Source organism: Aotus nancymaae, unplaced genomic scaffold (assembly GCF_030222135.1).
Source record: "Aotus nancymaae isolate 86718 unplaced genomic scaffold, 86718_ANA_hifiasm-v0.15.2.pri h1tg000040l, whole genome shotgun sequence".
NCBI classification, from domain to species: domain Eukaryota; kingdom Metazoa; phylum Chordata; class Mammalia; order Primates; family Aotidae; genus Aotus; species Aotus nancymaae.
In genome coordinates, this window is record NW_026988454.1 from 101,747,530 (window position 1) to 101,770,395 (window position 22,866).

Below are 22,866 nucleotides of genomic sequence, written 5' to 3' on the forward strand. Positions count from 1 at the left end.
CACTCATTGTATGACTTAGAGAGAAGGTAAGAATCATCAGAAATTCCACATTTCCAACCAGTGGTAGAGAAAATTCCCCCCATTGTGAGAAAGACAAAAATGAAAGCTGGCTGGGCATGGTGGCTCTTGCTTGTAATTCCAGCACTTTGGGAGGCTGAGATGGGTGGACTGCTTGAGCTCAGGAGTTCGAGACCATCCTGGGCAACATGGTGAAACCCCATCTCTACTATAAATACAAAAATTAGCCAGGTGTAGTAGCACATGGCTGTAGTCCCAATTACTTGGGAGGCTGAGGCAGATGGATCACCTGAGCTTGAGAGTTTGAGGCTGAAGTGAGCCAAGATTGCTCCACTGCACTTCAGCTGGGATGACAAAGTGACACACTGTCTCAAAAAACAAAAGTTGGATTTCCAACATCCCATGTGTTATGCTTGTTTAATGTACCAATTATATTTTAATAGATATGAATATAGATCTATAACAATGAAATAATATTTTAAATTTTATGTGTACCAAGATTTGGAGAGATTAGTCGTTGAACTAAAAAAGTGTACAAGAAAAAAAACAAACAACCTATCAAAAAGTGAGCAAAAGATATAAACAGACTTTTCAAAAGAAGACATCTGTGTGGCCAACAAACATGAAAAAATGCTCATCATCACTGGTCATTAGAGAAATACAAATCAAAACTACGTTGAGATACCATCTCACACCAGTTAGAATGGCGATCATTAAAAAATCTGGAGACAACAGATGCTGGAGAGGATGTGGAGAAATAGGAACATTTTTACTCTGTTGATGGGAGTGTAAATTACTTCAACCATCGTGGAAGACAGTGTAATGCTTCCTCAAGAATCTAGAAATAGAAATTCCATTTGACCCAGCAATCCCATTACTAGGTATATATCCAAAGGATTATAAATCATTCTATTATGAAGACATATGCACACATTTGTTCATTGTGGCACTGTTTACAATAGCAAAGACATGGAACCAACCCAAATGCCCATCAGTGATAGACTGGATAAAGAAAATGTGGCACATATACACCATGGAATACTATGCAGCCATAAAAAAAGGATGAGTTCATGTCCTTTGCAGGGATATGGATGAAGCTGAAAACCATCATTCTCAGTAAACTGACATGAGAACAGAAAACCAAACACTGCATGTTCTCACTCATAAGTGGGTGTTCAGCAATGAGAACACACGGACATAGGGAGGGGAACATCACACACTAGGGTCTGTTGTGGGATGAGGGGCTAGGGGAGGGATAGCAGGGGTGGGGAGATTGGGGAGGGATAACATTAGGATAATACCTTGATACCTAATGCAGGTGACAAGGGGATGGAAGCAGCAAACCACCATGGCATGTGTGTACCTATGAACAATCCTGCAAGATCTGCACATGTCCCCCAGAACTTAAAGTATAATTTTTTTAAAAAGGCAAAAAACATCTAAAACTAATAACCTTGCATATTATAGTAATTCTACTTCTATAATACCCAAGTATTACTGAGAAGCTCTAAATATTAACAAACTTTAATAAAACTCCTCTGTGTAACAGTTCTCTAATCTTTGGGTGTCACAGAATTTTTCTCACTTTTTTATTGACATAATTAAAAATAAAATGTAGCAATTTTAAGTGTATAACTTGATGTTGGATTGTTTGTAACACAAAGGATAAATGCTTGAGGTGACTGATACTCCATTAACCATGATGTGATTATTATACATTATACTCCTGTATCAAAATATCTCATGAAACCCATATATATATATATATATGTGTGTGTGTACCTACAATGTAACCACAAAATTAAAAATTTTAAAAAAATACAACCTTCACATCAGAAAACATCACAGAAGAATCTAGTGAAAAACTATGATTTCACATATGCAAGTACACAGATTTTTTTCAGACAATTTCAGGGTGTTTGTTACTTCTGAAAACCAATCCATAAGCATCAGATTAAAATTCTTATTCAAAGTCTTTTCCTCTGTACTGGTTGTTAATTATTTGAGGCAATAAATATAAATTTATTACACTTCTAAATCTAAAGGTCTTAAAAATTGACCTAATATTTTCAATATTAGTTACCTTTTTACATGAATGCTAACTGTAAATGCTAAGTTTTTATCTACTTGAGTAGCAATATAATGCTATCAAAACATATTAATATGATTTTCTTTTTAGATGCAAGTTTATTTTTTCCATCTTTCAATGGGAATTCCTATTTAGAACTGCCCTTTTTGAAGTTTGTCCTGGAGAAGGAACATAACGAAACTGTTACCATCTACCTGACTATAAAAACAAACAGTTTAAATGGAACTATTCTTTACAGTGAGTATTAAATGTCTGACTTCCTGTATATCATGTTTCTTTCTGAAACGTTAATCTATTGAATCAATGAATTATTCATTTAAATATTGTGGGCAAGCTTTTCCAGACCAGTGCATGAAGCATTACCAAAAAGAAATTTTAGTTTTTGTAGTTTCTCTAGAAGTTTCTTTAATTTATGAGTCATTCAATGGAACGTGACTTACAAACAGGCTCTGAGCCGGCAAGACAGAATTTAGCAAGCATATGAATTTGACAGCATATGGCTATAGCAGTAAAACATAAATGCTGCAAATGTTTCAGAACATATTTTTATGATATAAATTACCAAATATGAATTAAATTCAATACTTGATAACTTGGGAAAAGGCATTCCAAAGCTAGGGTTCATTTGACAATCAAATTCCTACCACTCTTTTAGCAACATCTATTATCTTGATATAAGCTGTAATTTTTTAAAAGTGGTATTAACAGTATTTGCTTTAGGAAATGTCTTTACATCTAGAGTTTTCTGCATTATTATGTACTTCGCTCATAAGGGTCTCTATAAGCAGAATTTATGGGCTTCTTTCTTCTCTGAATGAACATCACTAAGGTGTATTTATCAGCAGTATTCAAAATTTGACAATTGTTTTCTCTTTTGAAATAAATGCACAATAGTTTTAACAATTCCTCATATTGGAGGTGTAATATCTTTAGTACTTTACTAGATTATCCTCTTTGGGGCAACTTATGATTTCCCAAATGATTTGCTCCTCTACTTTGAAACAGTTTGCTAAATTGATTCATCATTTTGTACGTTCAGAACAAAATATAAAAGGTTTTATTTTTTGACTATGAGTAAAATGCTTAAAAGAAGCATTTGGGAATGCCGGGTGAAGTTAGTAGCTTTTAACCTTAAATTAAAACTAAGAATTTATGTTATATTTTAGAAAGAAACCAACTTGTCAGACTAGGCCAGTATTATTTATCCCCCAGGAGCAGAGGCACTCATGTTTAAATAATAGCTTTAGACTATCTGGTTTATTTATGTTAAAAGAGAAAGAGAAGAAAATACTAAAGAAAAAATTGTTTTTATATACAAAATCTAAGTGCTGGTAGATGACCATGAAATTTGGAAGTAATAGTGCATTGCAGGAAAAACAAAAGAAAACAAAAACACAAAAGACACAAACATAATAATTGAAAGCCACAGAGAAAAGTGATTTTCTGGCTTTGCAATTTTTTAAGTTATATAGAATTGGAAGGTGTTTCCTTGGGGAAAATGTATTTTTACCAACTAAAAACCGCTCATAGTTAAAGCAGCACCCAACCACTGGGAATTCTCCTGCTCTGGGTTCACGCCTCTGGCTCATGTTCATACCAACACTTGGATATGCTCTCTTTGAAGGCCAGAGAAATACATGCCAAGTATATATACACTCCAAGTTGGTACTTTAATTTAAATCCAATAAAAGTCAAGCTGATGATAAAGCCATAGGATCATTTTTGCCTTCCTTATTCAATGACCTACAGAAACAATCAAGCTAGAAATTATTAGTAAGAAAATAATGCCATTGTAATGATTATCAATTTCTACCCTTGTTTTATATAATTGTTATTGTTATAGTACTGGATAAATCAAAGCTGTTTATTCTAGAGAGTTTCAGAGCCAGAGAAGGGAGAAAATATTTTTGTCTGTAAAGCATTCTTTCTGTGCATTTGCAAGGTGGTAATTTAATCCTATACTGTTGGGAATACCTCAGCAGAATGTGTCCTGGGGTTGCTACTTTCTATCCTCTTAGAATTTGTCAACCTCATAAAAGCCTCACAACAGATGAACACAAAGATTTTTGTAATTCAGTTAGATACCCATAATTTAAAAGGTGTCCCTTAACTTGACTTAAGGGATAATTTTATTTGTTTTGAAATCAGGATATTATGCACAGGAGCAATTAAAAGTAGTGAGAAAATTAAAACAGATGTTTTACTTCGGATTTTAGATGTTGATTTTGTTTGAGTTGCTTTGTTTTTAATTTGGCTGATTTTTTTACTCTTAAACATTTAAGTTCAACTCAATTCCATTTCACAAACATTTTTTGAATATTTATATTTTAAGTTATCAAATATTTAAGGGACAAGGAAAGAGAACTACCAGGCTGATAAACCAATGTCAGCTTTGAATTATATTCCTGGCTCAAAATTGCACATTTATTTTGTCTCAGTTTGCCTCACCAACTAAATGATGTTGAAAAGGAACAAAAGAAAGATAAAACTTGAATTCTTATGGGGTTACAGTTAAAAATCCTTAGAAAGGATAGCTTTAAAAAGAACCCTCTGTGGGAGAGAGACAGCTCTGAGAGCAGCAGTCAAGATGAAAAGAAAGCTTTTTGAATCTGCCACTGAACCAATTCAGAATTCTGGAACCCAGTCAAAGGAGCTACTAATAGGTCACGAGAGAAGGGATGAGACCACACAAAATTCTTTAGGTGCACTTTCAGAAAATGAGCTCTATCACACAAGCAGTATCAATCAGGAGGCTTCGTCATGGGATATATTACCATGCAGTTAGATCCATTCTGTGCTGCTGCTTTGAAAAGAAATAAGCATGCCCTGTGGAAGTATGTGATCTTTGAGAATTAGGAGCAGACATCTGACCAGGTCCCAGGAAGCAAATTACGTGAGCAACTCCAGTGGGAGGAGAGGATTGAGAAGCAATCATTATATTACTTAATGTTTGTATTTAAAATAGGAAGCAAAAGAAGGACCACTTTGAGATATTTGTTACAGAGAGTAATTGACAGATGAGTGAAATTATTGAGACCTCTTTTTTTTTTTGCATTTAGAAAGGACTAAAAGAAAAGATTTCTGATACTCCTGGAGAAAACAAATTAAATCTAAAGAGTTATAACACCTGCCTTTCCCTATAAAATAATTTCCAGCAGAATATACAATATCTTCATTAGATGCTTATTATATTCCATTCAAATGATGTGGCAAGGCCAATGAAATCCCACAGCATTTCCTGGCATCATGTTAGATAGCATCTTTTTTTCTTCTATGGAAAAAGATTGCTCTATTTTAATTAATTTTATTTTGTGCACCATAAAATTCTTTGAATATCTTTGTCCCTCCTTAATGGGTCCCAGTAGAGCTAGCTCCAGACAGATATAAAAAGGAGTAGGTTTGCAAATATGGATGGCTGAATTCTCAAGTCATTCATGAGAAACTGCTTTTCATCATATTTCATCTTTTTTAGGACAGCAAAGCCAAATTCAACAAATTCTGAGTGCCTAAAAAGTGCATAGCAGTCTTTGGGCAATATGAGGGATACAAAGTTGAGTAAGTGATGGGCTACATCCCTAGTTTCTCACCTTTTTGTAGATAGGTACATAATTTTTTGGGAAATCTGATTGTTATAAATTAAGAAGTATAAATTAAGAACTGGCACAGAGTAGAGAATTCATTTTACCAGCAGTCTGTGCTTACATCTCCTCATTAAATAGAAAATACCTTTGTATTAGTCTGTTTTCACATTGTTGATAAAGACATACCCAAGACTGGGTAAATTATAAAGAAAAGGTTAATGGACTCACAGTTCCATGTGGCTGGGGAGGCCTCACAATCATGGCAGAAGGAAAAAGGCACATCTTACATGGCAGCAGGAAAGAGAGAGAATGAGAGCCAAGTGAAAGGGGAAACTCCTTAAAAAAACCATCAGATGTCATGAGAATTATTCACCAGAACAATATGGGGGAAAAAACGCCCCCAGGATTCAATTATATTCCACCAGCTCCCTCCCACTGGGAATTATGGGAGCTACAATTCAGGATGAAATTTGGGTGGGGACACAGCCAAACTGTATCAGCCTTGTAATCTGGGACTGTTTTGTAGTCCTCTTCCCCTGCACCTCCTAAAAACCTCCACCAGTACCTTGCATAAAGTAGGCACTTGACTGGAATAGTTCTTAAGTTTTATGTCAGTTATTCAACCTTGACAGTTGTGATAAAATATAAGTAGGTATTGAATCTTTAGGAAATTATCTCTTTGAATATCATTATAATTTTTCCTCTGACAAATGAAACAGACACAAAGTTCCAAGGTTTAGTCAAAATGTAGCTTGAATCAATGATAGTTTTTTCATGCTAGTCAGGAATATAGCACAGGTTGCCAAGTTTTTCTATAGCTATCAGAAATAAATATTTGAAGTAGACGTATTTGAAAGATGCACAGTTTAATTCTGCCATTGTAGCCTGAAAGCAGCTATGAACAATATATAAGTGAATGAGTGCGGCCATGTTTCAATTACTAACTTTATTAACAAAATCAGACAGTGTGGGAATTTGGTCCATAGGCCATAGATTGCCAATCCTTGACCTAGAATTATGTGATGCATTAAACTTCCTCTAAAATAGAATAATTATATTCTACTTATATAATTGAAATTTATGAAGAAATAAGTCAATGAGATACACATTTAACCTGTTTAAAACAGTGATTGGCAAATGGCAGGCCTGATGAAAGTGACTTATTCAGATAATGCTTTCACTCTTCCTCTTGTCTAGGGCATTAAGGTCTTAGGACACAAGATTTTTGTCTAAGAGGTCTCCTGAATATTATATCCATTTAACAGCCATGTTGATCCTAAAAACAAGTAGACTAAAAGTCACGGCATCAAAAATGCGAGAGTGGGAAAACAGACAATTGGTGAAATTTAGGGTTTTCATTTTTATTCATTTCACTCAAATGAAGAGGATCCATTTCCGTGTTTTTATTGGTTAAACACAATTAGCAGGATTGAAAAATTTTAAATAGGGCTCTATAAATTTCAGAAATTGGCCCAAAGACAATCTCCAATAGCATGTAATAAACATGGGTGCAATCATTAATTACATATACCAGCCTGCTGCCATGATCCTTCAGTTCTCCTCAGAGTGTCTCTGTCTGCCAACTTCTCACTGACAAACTAGCTTATGCTGACACTGGTTATCATCAGCCCATGTCATTATTGTTGCTCTAAGAGGTCTTCATACCATGAGCAACTGCTGCTGAGGTTGCTACTGGAATTACTGCTGTATACAAATCCAAACGTTTAGGGAGAACCAGGAAAGGAGAGTTTTAAAACTACAGAAGCAGCATCTGTGTTCCAACAGAGATCTCAACGCAAGTTAACAGAACAGACTTTATCATATGCTACGAAGGCGGCACCAGGGATAAAGAGATCATCTGAATCTGACTGCTGTCACAGGTAGCCCTGATTGAAATGTCAGCAGATAACCAAGTATAGATTTGAACACAAGCCAAGGATAGATTTGAACCCAAGTCAGTGTGAGCTAGCTGTACAATACAGGGTAAATTCGTTCACCTTTCTATGTTTTAGTTTGACTACAAGTGATGCAAATATGTTTATAATACCAAACTTCACAAGGTTTGAAATGTATTATCTATGTAAGTATTTTAAAAAATATAAAACACGATAAAAATGCAAGGTGTTTTTCTTTTAAGGTAGAGAGAAATCCATGTCATTAGCCAGGCGCAGTGGCTCACATCTGTAAACCCTGTACTTTGGGAGGTCTAGGTAGGCGGATCACCTGAGGTCAGGAGTTCAAAACCAGCCTGGCTAACAAGGTGAAACCCTGTCTCTACTAAAAATACAAAATATTAGCTGGGCATGGTGGTGGGCACCGGTAATCCCAGCTACTAGGAGGCTGAGGCAGGAGAATTGCTTGAACCCAGGAGGCGGAGGTTTCAGTTAGCTGAGATTGTGCCATTGCACTCCAGCCTGGGCAACAAGAGCAAAACTCCATCTCAAAAAAAAAAAAAAAAAAATCTATGTCACTTTATGGAAATTTCCAGATTTAATAATCTAGGTACCTGATTTAATAATGTAACATCTGCACTGATAACTATTAATTATATAAGGAATGATGTTAGATGTTATTTTAATTCAAACTGATAACCAATGAACCACTTTTGAGTGTTTATTTGTAAATTACCTCAATTCAAATTGTGCTTATTTGGAGATTACAATAGCTCAATTAGAGAAGAATACCCATGTTTAATGAAAGTGGTACCATATAAACAATAAATAATATCTTCAATATTTCAGTGAAGTGATAAAATATCCATGTTTAGAAAATTCCGGATGTACAATTCAACTCAATATCTAAGCAAACTAAAATTGTAAAAAAGTTGACTGAATATCATTGTTTCTCCCTCTATGTGATATTTATTTCATTATTATTTCTTTTTTATGAGACTAATTATATATATCTTTACATATCAGATTCAAACTTGTTAGGATTATCTCTCTAAAAGCTATGAGATTTAGATACTAGAATCTATTGTTTTGAGAGGAATACTGTAATTACTATTTATTCTTCTAAGCAGCACTTTTATGCTTAACAAATCTTAAATTAGCAGACACAATCATTCTATTAGGGATAAATACAATTTGAGAACTAGAGATTTTATACAGTTTTGAAATGTAGTCTGATAAAACATTCAGAAAAAGAAATCAATAAATAATTCATTTTAAAAATTACTACAAAGCCTAAAAGCATAATGATTACCATAATTACTTCTGTATCAACCTAATATTTCAAGAAGAGGATAGGTTCACACCTCTCTAATGGATCATCAAGCATCTTTTCAGTGAAACAACAGAATGACTTTCTTTCAGCGGCTTAATAATTAACTCTTCTAGGGAGCTTTCAAGTCCTGCCTGAAGGTAGCACAAATTAGAACATTATGGGGAAAATATTCTAGACACTGCCTTTAACATTTGCCCTATATATGTATCTGCAAACATACATATACATATACATGCATATATACATACAATAGAGAGAGAGATTCACATTTGCTTGATGTCTAGATTCAATGAGCAATGTTGAACTAAATTTAATATGACATATGGATTACTCAATCCATAAGGCTTAATATAAAAATACATATGTTTATCTAAGAATAGTCATTACTTAACAATTTTCCTAGTTCTATTTTGAAAATTCTTGTTTCTTTCTCTTTTCCTAATTGCTACTAATTTTTCCATTCTAAAATCAAATAATTTTTATCATTATTGTGTTTGAAAATATGTCTTTAATACTGTTTGGCAAAACCAGAGTTCCTCCTGAATGTGTTTATTCATAGCTTTTCTCTACTTACAGAATCCTAGGGTTACATGATACAAAGTCAACTGATTTGAGGGTGAAAAAAGTCAATAATATGTCTTTTATTCCCTACAGTGGTTAATTAGCTATAGAATCATGGAAACACATCAACAATGTCAGATCCTCCACTTTCCCACCTACCATCACATGCTATTTGCAAAATACTTTGAACTTTTTAAAAAATATTACGTAAAACCACAAATTGCTTAATAGAATGAATCAATGTGGTAAATTAAAAACTGTTAATATATAGCAGACTGTAAAGAGAACTAAGTTTCAGTGTTCATTTTTATTCCCATTACCTTTATTAAAGTAGTCTTATTTTGTACCACACAATGCAATAAAGCCTCTACGGTCCATAATGGGATGTTGGTATACTTGATTAAGACTATTCATCTCTGTCATTGATGCTGAGTTTCCTTTAAAAATTACTCATTCTTGCATCGTACTACATGTATCTTGTTGAATGTGTATACTCAATCTTTAAAATTCAGTTTTGGAAGTTTTGAAAAACAAACCTTGTGCATATGGCACAACAGCTTGACCTAAATGTTCAGCTGTTGTTTTACCCTATGCTATATATCCTAATTTTAAAGCTTATCTCAAAAATATGAGTCTGAAATGGTAACAAAGCAGTTTATAAAAATATTAAGTAGAAAACTTCTGAGTAGAAATAATAGAATGCAGCAGGATAACAGACTGTCCTTTAATGCATTCCCCTCTTCACACTCACAAAATCATGGGAGTGGAAAACAAGTCAACAATTCAGGAAAGAAGAACCTTATGCCATTTTATAGTATAACCTTTTACAGATCCAAGGAGAAACACACAAGTGCTGGTGCAGTTTTGTATTTCTAAACATGCTCCTTTTCCCAACCACCACCTCACCTCCACTCCAGAAAAAAGTCAAGAATAATACTAAAAATTTTAAATTATACCCTCAACTTCAGATAAAGGTAGCCTGATCAACTGAATAGGAAGCCAGGGGGAAAATAAGGAAAAACACTAAAGAGTGAAGCCAAAAAAAAAAAAAAAAAACCTGCTAATGGATCTCAGAAGATACAGAAAAGGTAAAGCTGCATTGCCCTATGCCAGGCAGTGGGCTAATTTGCACATCGTACAGCTGAAGTCCTCAGAAGTGATAAAAACCCAAATGGGTTGAGTGGATCCCAAAATAGGACATTTAGAAGAATCTCAAATGAGTTATTTTCAACCATATGCCTTTTGTCATTCTAACTTATTATTAAATCTTTAATGCTGTTATTTTATCTATTTCCTTACTTATGCAATATTGATTTAATCTTTTATTATTACTTTGTGTTGCTCTCATACTGAATTTATATTCTCAATAAGTTCTATAGCATATATAGTTCACAAATAAACATCTGAGAATTCAATATATACGTCATAAGAATTACTTTGATGATTTTAGATTAGAAATCAAAATGAAAAAATTAAAAATTGACCCCTGCATTATTTTTGTACTGCTGCTATACCAAGTTACCACTAAAACAATAGAACCGTATTCTCTTACAGTTCTGCAGGTCAGAAGTCTGAAATTAGTCTTATGGGACTAAAGGCAAGCTGTCAGCAGGACTGGATCCTTCTGGAGGCTCCAGAGGAGAATCCATTCCTTGCCTCTTCCAGCTTCTGGTGGCTGTCAGCATTCTATGGCTTGTGACTGCATCACTCCAGTCTCTGCTTCTGTGGTCACACAGCCTTTTCTCATCTACCATCAAGTCTCCTTCTTCCTTTCTTTTATAAAGACACTTGTGTCTCCATTTAGGGACCGCCCATATAATATAGGATAATCTCGCCATTTCAAGCCCCTTAATTTAATCACATCTGCAAAGTCTCTTTTACAATATCAGATAACACTCACAGGTTCCAACAATTAGTACATGGGTGTCTGTGAGTGTCATAATTCAGCTTATCACAACTCCATACTTTACATTACACAGAAAAATTAATTCTAGGTAGAGTGTAGAGCTTAAGTAAAGCTTATCAGAAGCTAATGTAGAATAACTTTATGACTTTGGGGAAGGCAAAGATATCTTAAACATGACATGAAAGGACTAATCATAACTCCGAAGGAAACAATTCACAAACTGATTTACACTAAAATTAAGAATATATGCTTATAAACTCACCCTTAAGAAACTGGCAAGTAAATCTACAGAACTGAAGAAGATATTTACAGTCTATGTAGTTGACAAAGAGCTTGTATTCAATGAGAAAAAAGCAAACTACTAAATATAAATATGAGCAAGAAACACAAAGTGACATTTCACAACAGAGTATATCAAAACAGTAAACTTGAGAATACGTTCAACTTCACCAATATAAGGAAAGTAAAATTAAAGCTATAATAAACAAAATAGGTGAAATCTACAAGGTGACCATACCAAGTGATGGTAAGGCTGTGGATCAGCTGGCATTCTTGTACGCTGCTGGTAAGGAGTTAAATATAAACAATTTTGGAAAACTGGCAACAGCTACTAATGTTAATCGTATTTATGCTTCCTGACAGAGCAATTCAACTTCTAGACATATACACAACAGAAATGTATGCAATTTACATTTCTGAATAAAGTGAAATGTATAAATGTATAAATATACATAAATGTATACATTTATGACATATATAAAATGGTCATAGCAGCATTATTCACAGTAACCAAAACCTAGGGGAGAAATGGCTATCTACATTAGAAAGAATAATTGAAGAGATTAATTTAATGAAATATTACCAAACAATGATAATGAATGAACTGTGGCATAATGTTACCTCTCAAGCATAACACTGAGCAGGAAACAAATGTAGTAGTCCCTCATTATTTGCAAGGGATACATTCCAAGATCCACCTGACACTATGGATAGTACTGAACCCTATCAATACTACGTTTTTCCTATACATGCACGCCAATGATTAAGTTTAATTTGTAAATTAGTAATAGTAAGACATTAATACCAACACATAACAGAATGATTATAACTATATACTATAATAAAAGTTATGTGAATATGGTCTCTTTCTCAAGATATTTTATTGTACTGTAATTCACCTGTTTTGGGACTGTCATAAAGGGAGGATTACTGTAGACATAAAGAAACCATACAATGTGATTCCAGTAATATGAAGATTAAAATCAAGTAAAACTAACAATAGCTGTTAAACATCAAGATGGTGGTTACTTTTGGTGAAGAAGAGAAAAGAGTAGTTATTGGTAGGACTTCTAACAATGCAGATAATTGTCTTTTCCTTAACTTGGGTGGTGTTTAGGTAAGTGGGTTCACTTTGTGATTACTCACTGAGCTTTATGCTTATGATTTGTGCTATTTTCTGTGTAAGTTACATGTCAATTAGTAAAGTTAAAAAGAGAGATCCATGGGCTTCCAGGGAGAGATGTCCAAATTTTAAGTAAAAAGAGAAAGATGAAGCCATTTATTAAATTTATGAATAAAGTATGATCTCACTTTTTAAAATAAAATTGGGATATGTAAATATTTGCATGTGAGGAGACAGGTGATAGAAAAGAACATTTCAAAGTGGGGATGAAGAACGAGATTAGGGAAAAGAAATATTTGTCTTTTTTCTCTATACATTTATTTCGAATTTTGTAAAAGATGCGTATTGTTTTGTAATTAAAATATAAATAACTATAAGAAATTAGAAATCAAAAATAAAATTTACACATTAGATTCAATAATAATAAATACAAGTTATAAGAACTTATGGCACTTTAAATTTATTTTTTTATTTAATTCTCACAATAGTGCTAGTACTCACAGTAGTCACTCTCACTATCTCATTTTAACATATGGGGAAACAGTTTTAAAATAGTTAAGGACATCTGGCTACTAGGTAACAATCAGAAGTTAAAACTCACATCAAGTTAATGTTGTTAATACCACGCTATCCTCAGCCTGTTGAAAATAATGTATATTCCTAAATATGGTGCTTATTACATTGAAAAATTATCTAACGGCACTCCTACCAACCCCCAAAATCATTCTTCTTTCATGGCAAAGATTATGTTTGTTGAATGAATATTATTCAAAAAAATATAAATCTACATTAATTACTGATGTATTGTTTTTTCTTAAAGGTAATGGAAATAATTTTGGAAAACAGTTTCTTCATTTATTTCTTGTGGAAGGAAGACCCTCAGTTAAATATGGATGTGGAAATTCTCAAAATATTTTAACTGTTTCTGCTAATTACAGCATTAACACAAACGCATTCATCCCTATCACAATACGGTAAGTACTGTACTCCACAGTAGTTCTTTGAACTGTAGTGCTGAACTCTTTTTTTTTTTTTTTGAGATGGAGTCTCACTCTGTCACCCAGGCTGGAGTGCACTGGCATGATCTCAGTTCACCTCCGCCTCGCGAGTTCAAGCGATTCTCATGCTTCAGCCTCACCAAGTAGCTGAGATGAAAGGTGTGCAACAACACACCAGGCTAACTTTTTGTATTTTCAGTTAAGATGGGGTTTCAATATGCTAGCCAAGCTGGTCTTGAACTCCTGACCTCGTGATCTGTCCGCCACGACCTCCCAAATTGCTGGGATTGCAGGCATGAGCCACCACACCCAATCTGAACTCTATTTTTCAAATGTTATTTATATGTGTAATAGCCACCCAAAAAATGAAAAGAATTTAAAAAGTGCATCTGAAAATTGTTTTATTTACTTTTTTATTTTTGCTTTTGTTTTTTTATTTTTACTGTTTGGTGGAATAAACTACAAATTGAACAAGCTATAATTTAATACTATCCTATGGTAATCAATCAAATTGCACACAGAGTAAATCTATTTTATTTGAAAATACTATGGTGCAAGCAAATAAATTAAAGCATCAAGTTGTTCAGTTAAAACTAAGATCCAGTTTAATTGTTCAAGAAAGTATCTATGGAGTACAGCTGCTAGGAATTGGTTAGTGGGAGCCATTGAGTGCACAAAAAAGGAAAACCCAGTATTTAAAACAAAGAAAACACCAACAGAATATTAAATGGAAATGTCTTTCTGGATTATGTAAATTTTTGGAAAGCAGTCTTTGAATTCATTTATGCTTCAAAATTAGGAAAAATCAAAAAAGAGAAATTCCTAAATATGATGGTCACATCTCAGGGGCATTAATAAACATAAGTTACATGTAGGATCTAAGAATTTAAAATTTTTCATCAGTATAGCTCAAATTTTTCATCTAGTCATAATAGTCTCCAGAGTTACTCTATGTTATTGAAAAATATCATTTCTGAGACTGAGTTCATCTTTAAAATGACAATTAGATAAGTTAGTCTGATCAACAGGAATCTTGGCTAACCTATGAAGGTTATATAAATTAAACTTTCTCAGAGACTGCATCTGAAAATATGCAGATGAAAATAACATCTGAAAATAATAATAACATCTGATGTCTGAAAATAACATCAACAAAATTGACACCAATCTGAAAATGAAACTCCTTACAGGCAGGGATGGTTTCTCACTCAGTTTTAATACACTTAACAGGACAGCTGGCAAATAGGAGATACTCAGTAAATGTCTGAATGAATGAAGAAATGAGGGTGTCTGGGCTGGGCAATTCAGTTGATTATAACAAGAAGGCAATGAAATTACTTCAAAGGAAATGAAATTATTATTTGCAAATTAGGTATACCCTTTGGAACACTGAGTTCCATACAGACAAAACAAACTCCTTCATTGCAACGGACAGATATTTCAACCATTTCTGTTGTAAGTATTTAACGCTGCTCACTAAAAAGAGCCAGATGAGAAGCTGAGTAACAGAAAACTTTTTAAATAGCATTTCTATTAATAAGATCATTGTTTTATACAATGTCAACATTTTGTATAATCAATAGCACTTTCAGTTATACATGAAATAATTTCTATTTAGGGTCAAATTCTTAGAGAAATTATTTTCTTCTTGACTTTCAAGTAATAAACTTGAAATAGAGCAGTCTTCCAACCACTCAGATTTCTGAGATAGCCTCAGGAAAAAAACAACCTGTAAAATAAATATTGATGCTTCCAGTAAAACTGAAAATCAAGGACTTTCCCAGTGTTTGGATTAATTTAATCAAAACTTTAGAAAGTAAAAAGGAGTTATCACTATGAATTTAAAAATGCAAATCTGCTTTGTCTTATAGGCTAAGCACGCTCTCAATGTCTTAATATTTGCATCTCATTTTTCTTTGTGTTTCTCCTGGTTTTTATTCTATATTTAGTTTCAGATATTCATTTAACAAATGGTTCTTACTCTATTTGTAGCACTATGCTAAGCTACTAGAATTCAATGGTAAGCCAAAACAGAAAAAAATCCAAATTCTTATTTGTATAGAGTTTAGTGAGGGAGATTGACAAGTAGACACACTAATGAAGGAGTAAGTATAATTTGAGATGTGTTGTAAATGAAACATGATGCAGGAAGAACAAGTTAAAAAAAGTAGCCTGGCCTGTGCTAGAGAGACCAAAGAGCTTTAAAAATGAATAGAGGTGAACTTGGTAAAAGAAAAAACAAACAGCCAGATCAGTGGTTTTGAGTTTCAGGCAGAGGAAAGAGTATGTGAAAAACCCCTTGGGAAGCAGCTGGATCACCTGAGGTCAGAAGTTCTAGACTAGCCTGGCCAACAAGGTGAAACCCCGTCTCTGCTAAAAAATACAAAAAAAATTAGCCAGGCATGGTGACGGGTGCCTGTAATCCCAGCTACTAGGGAGGCTGAGGCAGGATAATCCCTTGAACCCAGGAGGCGGAGGTTTCAGTAAGCCGAGATCGAGCCACTGCATTCCAGCCTGGGTGACAGAATAAGACTTCGTGTGTGTGTGTGTCTGTGTGTGTGTGTGTGTGTGTGTGTGTGTAAACCCTATGGTAGAAAAAAAACATGGCATATTTAGATTCAGATACCCAAAAGAACAGTGTGTTTTGAACAGACAAGCAGAAGAAAGTGGCTTAGTAATGGAAGACAAAGTTTGAAAGGTAGACAGTTTGCAAATGTCTGGCCTTGCAGCTGTGTTAAGGAATAATTGCAGGAGCCAGTTAGATGGTTATTGTATATCCAAGTAAGATATAATGATGGACTAGACTAGTGTCAGAGATAAAGCTACATATCTACGACATAATTAGGAGGAAAATTGTGACTCATTAAATACTAGGAGTAAAAATAAAGGTGTCAAAAACTAATACTTATTTCCTTATGTGAAATTGGATGTTTATTATCATCCACTGAGATAATAAACAATGCAAGAAGAGCAGGTTAGATTGAGAAGATCATGAGTTTCAGCTTGAATATGCTGAGATTAAGGTGACCTTGAAACACAAAGTGGAGTTTTCAATTGAATATATGGAAGTAAAGGTCAGAGAAGACATCTGGATGGAAAATATGAATTTATGAGTTATCACTGTGCAGACGATAATTTTAAAACTATGGGAATGGATAAGAGTATATAGTAGAAAAAATTGCATGGAATGATTCTTAAGGAGCTAACATTTAATGACTATAGAGTGGAAGATAAAATCGTAAAGGAGTCTGCCAAGGAGTAACTAGGAAGTAGCAGCCAAAGAAGGAGTAGAGTGTCATGGAAGGCAATGGCAAAGTTTATCAGATGCTCCAGTCCACTGGACTGTCCACATGATTCCATGACCTCAAGCCTTCAGTATAGCAGGATAGAGGAAGAAGCCCGATTGGAGAAAAAAAAAAAAAAAAAAATCAAGGTAGTATGTTTATACAACTCCTTGAAGAAGTTTTAACATGAAAGTGTAAATAGAGGTAAGATGATAACTACAGAAAGGTGAGGAATCGAGGAAAAAAATGTAACATGAAAGAAATTTGAGTATGTTTTATTGTTAATTGGAATTACTTGTTGACTAGAAGTTGTTAATACATAGAACACTGAAGAAAAAGGGAGAACATAGTTATTTATTTGGAGTTCCGCTCTCGTCGCCCAGGTTGGAGTTCAGTGGCACGATCTTGGCTCACTGCAACCTCCGCCTCCCGGGTTCAAGCAATTCTCCAGCCTCAGCCTCCCTGAGTAGCTAGGACTACAGGCATGTGCCACCAGGGCTGGTTAATTTTTTGTATTTTTAGTAGACATGGGGTTCACCATGCTGGCCAGGCTGGTCTTGAACTCCCGACCTCGTGATCTCTCTGTCTCGACCTCCCAAAGTGCTGAGATTACAGGAGGGCGCCACCGCGAATGGCAGAGGACATAAGTTTCTTTAAAATTTGGACCAGTAAGATACCATGTACATGAGAGAAGATTCCTGCCAGAGGGCAGGGAAAATAGAGATACATAGCTTGAGGCTTCCAATTTCTGTCATTGTGGATGGCCCTGGATTTATGATTGCCTTCGCTTTATCTGACCAGTTGTTTATGCCACCTTCTCTTGCTGTCTCATGTGTTTAGTCTTACTTCATCATTAACTGGGCAAAAGTCAGAATTTAAAGGCCTTTTTGTATGGCATTTTCTAACTATCTGAATTCTCACTAACTCTTGCTATGCAAATGCAGGGTAAATTTCTCCCTAAAAAGGATGTAAATTAGGTTCCTTTTTCATCATATGAACATCAATGGAATTTCTTTAATATTTAAGAATTTGACAATTTAAAAAATATAGCATGATTGCTAAAAAACTGCCTCAGCCACCCAGCCACCGAAGTAGCTGGGATTACAGGTATGCGTCCCCATGCCCAGCTAATTTTTGTAATTTTAGTAGAGATGAGGTTTCACTATGTTGGCCAGGCTGGTCTCAAACCCCTGACTTCAAGTGATCCACCTGCATCAGCCTCCCAAAGTGCTGGGATTACAGGCATGATCCACCATGCCCAGCCTGATAAAAAACTTATTTTCAGAAATTAATGGAATAAACTATAAGGCAAACATGTAAAATATGGCTTTATTTTTTATTTGTTATTAGCTACTATTTTTTATTTTGTTATTAGTCAGTACTTCCTCCAACTAAATCCACCATACATCTGTAGGACAGAGGCAGAAGTAGAACAGACTTGAATAAGCCAGTTGTAGTGATTGAGGTCAATTTAGTATCAAGATAGAAGTTCTTCTTAAATGAAATGGAGCAGAGATCACAGTTCTACAGATACATTGTAATTCATACTCATGCACAGTTTGCCTTTCATTTCAACAAATTTTGAAAGGGATCACATAGAGAGCACTATTGGTTTTCACAAGGGTTATTCTCTTTTGGGGAAGTTCAGAAAAATTGTCTTACTATATATAAACTTTTTTAAGTTTCTGAAGTTTAAAATTTTCTGGCACCTTTAGTGTCTGTTTTACACAAAAGCTAACTTTTCCCCAGTATTTTGTTCTCTAAAAAAGTCTGTGGGGGGGGGAAATAGGGGAGGGATAGCGGGGGCTGGGGAGTTGGGGAAGGATAACATGGGGAGAAATGCCAGATATAGGTGATGGGGAGGAAGGCAGCAAATGACACTGCCATGTGTGTATCTATGCAACAATCTTACATGTTTTTCACATGTACCTCAAAACGTAAAATGCAATTTTAAAAAAGCCCTGTGTCCTTTCTTCTAGGTGATTTACAGTGCTATCCGCATGTTTTAAAGCTACATAGCCTATTCCATCTTCCTTAGATGCTACTAACACACCTGAGAACATTTCCTAAAAGATTTATCCAGAGTTGTAAAATTATCCATGTCTGTTGAAGGCACACTCTAATACCTAATAATTTATTTTGGTCAGCAAACTCTTAGGGTAGCCAAAGTAGGATGTTGGCCAAGAATTGTATTACTGCCAGAGTAACACATCTTCATTACCTACTTTTTAGTAGGTCAGTGTAAAGAAATGCATGGTTTAAGATCAACTGGACAGAGGTTGGAAAATTGTCTAACAGTTGGGCAGAAGAATCCTTATTAGTATTTGCTAAAACCCAAACATAAGTCAGGTGAAACTGTAGACATATTTATCACATTACCTTTGATACTGTTTGGTTCAGAAAACAAAATAGAAACTGCTAAGTTTTATAAATTGGCTAAATTTTATCTCCTGTTGACTTTTCACATCTGTAAGATAAAACCTCATACATATTATATATGTATGAGGTTTGCAAGATTTTTTAAAAATCATTTTAATTAGCTCATTTCTCACAGTTGTTTAAGAAAGATAGAAATTTATTGTAATGTGAAATCGGCATTAACATCACAAAATGGGGAAGTAAGAATGATTCTGAGTAGGATTGATATTGGTCATATAAAATTAAGATATTTATTAGTAAGTAATTTATAGAAAAATATGAAAGGAAGAGACAACTTCTTATAATACTCCTATTTGTTAAAAGCTCTCAGACACCTCTGCTCAACCTCAGATTCCAGTTTTCTGCCCTTTCCCCACATATATTCTCTCTGGGCAAGCAAGATGTAATGCATTGCATCTTGCTTGCCCAGATGGTATTGACCTATAACTCAATATAGAGCATGAGTAAGAGATCCTTCAATGTCGTGTAAGAAAAAAAGAATATCCATACTCTATTATATATAATTTTGGCAGTAACTAAAAATGTTAACCGTGTTTCTAATTTTCTAAAACATAAAAAAGTTTTTCACATATTCCTGATAGTTATTATATAAGCTATGGATTGCATGCTGGTAGTCTGAGCCAAGAAACTACGTAATAGTGAGAGCCTTCACTTCTTGAAACAGATGGTGACTTTTGAACTGTGCTAAATCTATAAGATATTAGATTTATTCATAAAATGTTGCCATGTCAATATGGAAAATTTGGCAAGATTTTCATCTTAAAAAGGTCAAACCTCATCACTTCAATATTAATTTGTGTATCTTTTTATCAGCTCTTCCATCTGGTATTTCTTAGAGAAAATGTAGGAAAACTCAAGCTCAATATGAGAAGTATAGATAATACCTTATCATTATAGTGGAATGTATATAAATATATAAAGCTAAACTTTACTCCTGTTCCTTTATCCATGCATAGCCTGTCCATACATAACATACATCAAAACTAGCTGGACAGCAAGTTACAATGCAGTTTATTCGTATTAAATTGTGAAGATCTATTGTAAAACTACAATTTCTTTTATCACATAAGCTTATGAAAATCTTCAACATATCTAGTAATCTAATTTGATAAATTTAGTACTGTTTAGGATTATCAGATAGAATGTTCTACTATATAAAGTTGTCTCTAAAATTGGCATATTTCTTGAGAAACGTGGAAGTGTGAATTTGGTGCTTATTGATTCAAAAACAAGGTGAAGCTTTTGAAGTAAAATCATCTTAGTCTGAATATGAACTGAACCTGAGTCTACAGAGTATGTTTATGGAATAATGCGCCCCTGGACTCTACCAGCCAGTTTGATGTTTAAAAAACATTTGAAGTGATTATTTGACTGTGTAATCACATTTGTGCCTTTAAGTTGTACAATTCAGTTCAAATGGTCAAAACAGAATGGCAATTAGCAAAATTACAAAAGGGAAAACTCCAGACCCAAATCCTCATCTTATGGAAGGCTGAGAAGACAGAACTGGTTAATCCTCAAGTCCTGAGAGCAACCACAAACACCCCACTGAAGAGAAAGGGACAAGCAGCAAGTACATCTATAACATGAAATGGAAAATTTATCAGGGGACAACATATGAAAGAGGATCTGCAAAGATATCAAGGTGTAGATAACAACATGCTTATGGAAGAAAATGTCTGAGAACAAAAAGTTCCAGGTGAAAGGATGTTTAGCTCTTCAGCAAATCACCATCAAACACTGTCATTTCTGATGCAGAGGGTAACAATAAATAAAAATAAAAGGCAAGAAATGTTTTTGACCACTAGGAATGCATCCTGAGGAAGACTCCAGATTTTTTCCATCCTTTATTATTAGTGGAACATTTCTACCACTGTCAGAAAAGACTACTGAGGACGTTTGAATTATTTTTGTGCCGTCGCAGAGCATACAGCAAAATAACTTCAATTCTTAAAAGCCTTCTCGCTGTAATTCTAAAATGTGTATTGTTTATCACTTTGAAGACAAGACTTTGACAGTTATCTAAGAAAGTAATATGAAACAAATAAAGACTTGGGGCAAATTGAAATTATAAAAATTTGGACAGCATAGCAATAGTTGATGGGGGTCAGAGAACACTCTGGTGTACAGCACAGTTAAATAATAGGATTTAACATGTTGAAAAATAAGATTCAGGAGAAACATCAAGAGATTATTTGTTAATTAAGTGATAAAGTGGTTATTTAACAATATATTGATATTTTGTGTATTTTTCATCCCACTTAGGTAGTCCCTCTAGCTCTCCTTAATTGGAATTCATCATTGTGGTTAGAGAGTATTTCATTACTGCCTTAAAATGATTATCAGACTTTATTGTGAAAATTTTTGAAGCCTATTCCTAGTGGTAGAGCTCAATCCTTGAAAACATTTCTCTCAATTAACTTCTTTAGAATTCTGAGTTCACTCAAAATATACAGCATTCTATTTATTTAAAAAAAAAAAAAAAAAAAACTATCTTTGTAAAGGAAGCTATGCCAGCTTCCTCCTCAACAAATTGCTCATGACTTTATCAACATATGAAATGTAGATATATGATGATATAAATTGTTTTACAATTTAACATCTGTGAACTCTTTTCCACCTAATACAGAATTCAGTTAAGAATAATTTAAGGCTTTTTAAAAGATTTACTAATTTTCTTTAAAATTGAAAGCTGGTTCCATAGACAGGTACTGGTATTGAGCCAAAATGTTTGAACTCAATAAATAGGGAACAAAGAGTTTTAATATTTCTTCAGATAATTTATTTTAATGCCATCATAAGACACAGTAAATTTCTATTTTATGATATTTGAAATAGAATTCTGTCCTGGTCCCTCTTACTTTCTAACTTTGTAATAGCTGGCCTAATTCTAATTGCCAGTAATATCAGAACTCCATCCTGCCCTTCAAAGACAAAATGTTACAAAGATAAAAAGAAGGAGATTGCAGTACAAAGCCCTATACCAATTACCATAAAACAGAAATATACTGTGCCTCGTGATGATATTATGTCCACAGTGCCTAGTGGCATCTGCTGATCTACCTAGGGGCTAGACACCTAAATACAGCTCCCACCATTTGAAGTATAAAAATTTCCAGTCATATATGATGGACATGCCCTGGGAATCCCTTCCCCTCTACTCAAATAATAAAATACCAAAGGAGCATTTTCCTGTTTGCATGGTGATAGCAGTGTCCCTCATCCCTTTCACTGGGGTCCTGTAGCATAAATTAGGGTGAAGGAGAATCCCAAGTCCTCTGTCACCTCAGCCTCAGGGAAAGTGACAGAAACAGTTCCGGTTTGGCATAACCTCACAGAATAGGAATATATAGAATTCTTTGA

The 22,866-nt window shown here is 34.3% G+C and overlaps 1 protein-coding gene and 1 long non-coding RNA gene across 4 annotated transcripts in view; one reads left to right on the forward strand and one right to left on the reverse strand.

Annotated features, from left to right (window-relative positions):
* EYS (eyes shut homolog) overlaps positions 1–22,866 on the forward strand; it is a 2,025,572-nt gene that overhangs the window by 1,635,022 nt on the left and 367,684 nt on the right. The window contains 2 exon segments of the mRNA XM_021676159.2: positions 2,198–2,344; positions 13,603–13,756. Coding sequence (XP_021531834.2) covers positions 2,198–2,344; positions 13,603–13,756 — 301 coding nt within the window.
* The window catches only part of LOC105723026 (uncharacterized), a 277,237-nt gene that overhangs the window by 241,377 nt on the left and 12,994 nt on the right, over positions 1–22,866 (reverse strand). The window lies entirely within an intron of this gene.